Raw genomic sequence first — 4,158 nt, 5'->3', positions numbered from 1 at the left:
ATTTACAAAATGCCTTGTTGAGACTGATCAGCCGTCTTGTTATAAAACATGCATCCTCTTTATTCCATGAGGCTGTAACCATCATAACCATAAGTTGTGTGGGTTTTTTGTCTGACCAAGATGCAGCTTTCTTTATCTTTTCAACGTCCTTATAATGACAACCACAATTTGTTAATGTGCTAAAAGAAAAAAAAGATTTCTTTCCTTGTTACGAAAACCGATTCTGAAATACGATTTCACTAACTCGCCAGTTTGTCTTGAAATAACGACATACATCTCCACTTTTTTTTTCTCAAAACAGAATTACGACTTTAATCTCGAAATGTAGACTTTATTCTTAAAAAGGTCGATTTTTCTTTCTTTTTTTTTTTTAAATTAAAGTCGCCATAATACCCCCTCGTACTTCCGCGAAATTATTGCGGAGAGATAAAGACCTACTCACGTGTCCCATGGAGGTGGAGCCGGGCCAGCTGCAAGATGCACTGAGGAAATAAAAAGAGGTGAGCTGCATCTGAAAACAGGCTGAACGGACGCACAGGTGTATCAAAGGTAAGACACTGTGCTGCTCAGGTGAAGTGGACAAAAGAAAAAATTAGGCTACAGTCAGAAACCTGCATTTGTTGCATTCTTTTCTCTATTAACAGCAAACTGCAGCACTACAAATAAAATTGGTTAACTTTTAGAAATTAATCGTCAAAGTTTATATAAAGGTAAATTTGTCACTCCATATAGTAACCTGTTAATTAATGAATTCATTCATTCATGCGGAATCGGAATACTATATTAATTAACCAATTATTCTTTTCTGTGTTGTACATTTTTTTCCGATTATTTTGATTTAATTTAATTTATTTTTTTTTAAATATATGCGATTCCAAACAATGTGGCTTTTTGGTCGTTTCAGATGAAGTGGTTTGAAGTTGTTACCCTTGCTGTGTGCGTCCTCGTACCCACCGCTCACTCCCAATCAAAAGGTGTGTACTTCATTTAGGAATTTACTGTTACACTGAATTTCTAATTATGTGAATCTAAATGTTCTGTTTTTTCACCCCCTTCTTTTTTTTTTTTCATCCAGCCTGGTGTTATCACCTCCCATCCTGCAGTAAGTACCCAATATTTCCATTATCTATTATAATGTTGCCCACCGAGTGACCCCTCCTCGGTGACTTTACGTGTCCTTTCTGTTTATAGATGACACAACCTGGCCAACAATTTTCCCGGAGTATTGCAACGGCACCCGACAGTCACCCATTGACATCGTCTCAGCATCAGCCACACCGAACGCCAATCTGACTGAATTCACTTTTGTGAAGTATGACGACACCTCCGCAATGACGTCAATGACAAATACTGGCGACACAGGTGAGCACCGGGAGTTTGTGGCTACAAAAGTGTGTTGTCATGGGGTTTCTGTAAACTTTGTATCTCACTTAGATTTTAGCGCCCTCATCTTTTCTGCAATTAAACGCACTGGCCTTGCGCCTGAATTTTTCCTTTGACTCCTCGCAGGTTAGGTGTAACTTTATCGTGTTTTTGTTTTTTCACCTTCTTTCAGTCCAAGTGACCCTTAAGAGCGGAGTTAAGATTTCAGGAGGGGACCTGTCCGAGCAATACGACAGCCTCCAGTTTCACTTGCACTGGGGTAATGGCTCCTCTGTCCCCGGCTCAGAGCACACAGTGGATGGAAAGCGCTATCCTATGGAGGTACACATTTTTTTTTCTTGTTATTTTGGTGTATTTTTGAATATATTAATTTTAAATCTGTAAAAAAAAAACAAAAAAGAAAAAGAAAAACCCAACAGAAATAAACAAGCAAACGTCTGTATAACTTCATTTTCGCAGCTGCATATTGTGAACAGCAAGTCATCCTACAATGGAAATACAAATCTAGCCGTCAAAGACTCCACCGGACTTTCAGCGCTTGGTTTCTTTATCGAGGTGAGAGAAGCAGTGCACGAGATGACGTAATGCTTACTGTGTTGTTCAGTATTGAGGCCCCACTCGATTTTTTATTTATTTATTTATTTATTTTATTTTTTTTGGGGGGGGGGGGGGGGGGTCTCTTTCCTCGTCTGTTATGGGGAATGCGTCAATACCCCTTTCTTTTTCTTCCAGGTAATGTCAGGCAACTCAACTGGCCAGCCGGATAGCTGGCACAATTTGGCTTCTTACTTGCCCAACATCACAGAAAAAGGTGACTTTTTTTTGGTGGAAAACCTCCTCTTCTCTTTCTGACTCTAAATTGTGTCACCCGTAGTTCCTTCATGTAAGTCTTGTTTCTGTCCTCAGGCCAGAACGTTTCAATTGCAGCCGGGTTTTCCCTGGACGACCTGCTTGTCGGTGTGGATCGCACTAAGTATTACCGCTACCTTGGATCCTTGACGACCCCCGCTTGTCAGGAGGCGGTGGTCTGGACCGTTTTTAAGGAACCAATTAAAGTCAGTAAAGATCTAGTAGGTGTCATTTCATTTCTTCCTTGTGTCTCCTAATTGTCATTGCTGTGAGCACAGATGCACCGTTAGTGGTTCATACAGCTAACTGGAAACAAAATATGTCTCATGACCAGATTGACCTCTTCAGCACCACACTGCACTTCAACGACAGTTCATCACCAATCATGACAAACGTCTACAGAAGCCTGCAGCCTGCACAGAAAGTCTGGACTCAGAGCATCAAGGCCTCCGCCTCCACAACCTGCTTCTCCCTGAGCCTGCTACTTCTCAGTCTTGTACTGGGCTGGAGTTGGAGCTAAAATAGAAAGAGGATGTCATCAAGAACTTTGCCGATCAACCCGTTGCCTCACCTCAGAGCGCCCGTTCTTTTCCCATTTAACTAAAACTGACTGATTTCTAATGTAGCTCTTTGTGTTTGACATAATCACGAAAAGTATGAAGAACAACTTATTAAGTTCAAGGCTACTTCTGTTCCGATCTTATCTCTCAACACTATCTCTTGATTATGGCTACCTGTGACAAAGCTTTTGCCTGTTGTCAGATTTGAGTCTGTATGATGAATGCACCTCGTGTATGCAACGTTTACTTTAAGCAGTGACATCGACATGTTTTCATTTTGCAAAGCCATATGGTCTGAGCAACTGAGATGTGTTCCATGTCCGTGTTGAGCTGCCAGAGCTACATGTGGGTGACACATTGCTTATGCCCTTAATACTGTACTGTGTTGCTTGAACATGAAGAAAACTGTGACTTTCTTGGTCTTATTAAATGACATCTAAAATTATTTGTGACTGTTTCTGCAGTTTTATTGTCTTTTTTTAATTCATGGAAGTTTCTGGAACTTTTGAAATGATACATATATGGGTGGAGTCCTCATCTGCATTTGTTACACTTAACTAGGACAAGCTGTCTGAGCTTTTGAGAGCTTTCTATTCTAGTTCACAAAAAGTGCGTAAACAATGAACTTTAACACAAAAGTCCCCAGTTTTATTCTGTGGTGGTTTAAAACCTGTGAAGCTGCCAATGTTTTGTTCACACTGTTATTAACCTTACATAACCCATGCCATTTGCTAACAAAGAAGAGTAAACAGACCTGTTTAAACTCAATCCGTCTAAAAGATTTGGCTGTTTTTTGAATCAAATGTGTAATGGTTAACCATCAATGAAGTTGAAGAAAAGGCGAAGGCCATTGAAATACGTGTGCACAATGACTTCTGTCAGAATTGCAGTTATTTTGATTTTAACTAAGCGAAACATATTTCACTGAAAAAAAAACTTTTAGAAAAAGTATCTGTACTTGGTCTCCTACATCTTGTCCCTGTCATCTTGCAGGTGTGTGTCCAACATTCCTGTTCCTTTTTCCCATCTTCTGCCACCAGGCTTTTAGAATTTAATAGAGGTTTGATTAGTCTAGCATGGAGAGCACGAGAGTCCAAATGACTTTGACACTGTCCTGCTTAAAACACTTGTGCAAGATACATATAAATAGACCATAATTTTACAGCATAACAGAAGCATAAACTTATTATCCTTATTTAAATTTTTGTTGTGTTTGTGATTTTTCCAGTAAGTAAGCCGCGTGCATTAGTTAAGGCCAACCCTTATAGTGATAAACTGAAGTTAGCAGTCACAGTGAACAGGGTAGACATTGCCAAGAGTGAACTCTTTGATGGCGACATCCCGTGCAAGGTGAGGAGGCAAACAG

General features: G+C 40.0%; 1 protein-coding gene across 2 annotated transcripts; it reads left to right on the top strand.

Annotated features, from left to right (window-relative positions):
- Positions 1-425: 425 nt before the first annotated feature.
- LOC113019430 (carbonic anhydrase 4-like) lies at positions 426-3,237 on the top strand. 2 transcript variants are annotated; one of them, XM_080305508.1, is made up of 9 exons: positions 426-549; positions 905-974; positions 1,076-1,102; positions 1,192-1,362; positions 1,556-1,704; positions 1,843-1,938; positions 2,116-2,194; positions 2,290-2,438; positions 2,567-3,237. In XM_080305508.1, exons 2-9 carry the CDS (start codon positions 905-907, stop codon positions 2,750-2,752), a joined length of 927 nt encoding a protein of 308 aa, XP_080161634.1. In that variant the 5' UTR covers positions 426-549; the 3' UTR covers positions 2,753-3,237. The 2 variants fall into 2 exon arrangements, with proteins under 2 accessions (XP_080161634.1, XP_026018937.2); XM_026163152.2 differs by having other exon boundaries at positions 2,290-2,453.
- The last annotated feature ends 921 nt before the right edge of the window (positions 3,238-4,158 follow it).

This window comes from Astatotilapia calliptera, chromosome 8, assembly GCF_964374335.1.
Source record: "Astatotilapia calliptera chromosome 8, fAstCal68.1, whole genome shotgun sequence".
Lineage (NCBI taxonomy): Eukaryota > Metazoa > Chordata > Actinopteri > Cichliformes > Cichlidae > Astatotilapia > Astatotilapia calliptera.
Note: the sequence above shows the minus strand (reverse complement) of the source record. Positions and strands in the feature narration are given on the sequence as shown.

Excerpts from the sequence above, each read along its gene's own strand:
- LOC113019430 (XM_026163152.2), top strand. The coding sequence starts at position 905 with ATGAAGTGGTTTGAAGTTGTTACCCTTGCTGTGTGCGTCCTCGTACCC. Across the intron at positions 1,363-1,555 it reads GACAAATACTGGCGACACAG|TCCAAGTGACCCTTAAGAGC; the intron begins GTGAGCACCGGG and ends ACCTTCTTTCAG. Across the intron at positions 1,705-1,842 it reads GAAAGCGCTATCCTATGGAG|CTGCATATTGTGAACAGCAA; the intron begins GTACACATTTTT and ends TCATTTTCGCAG.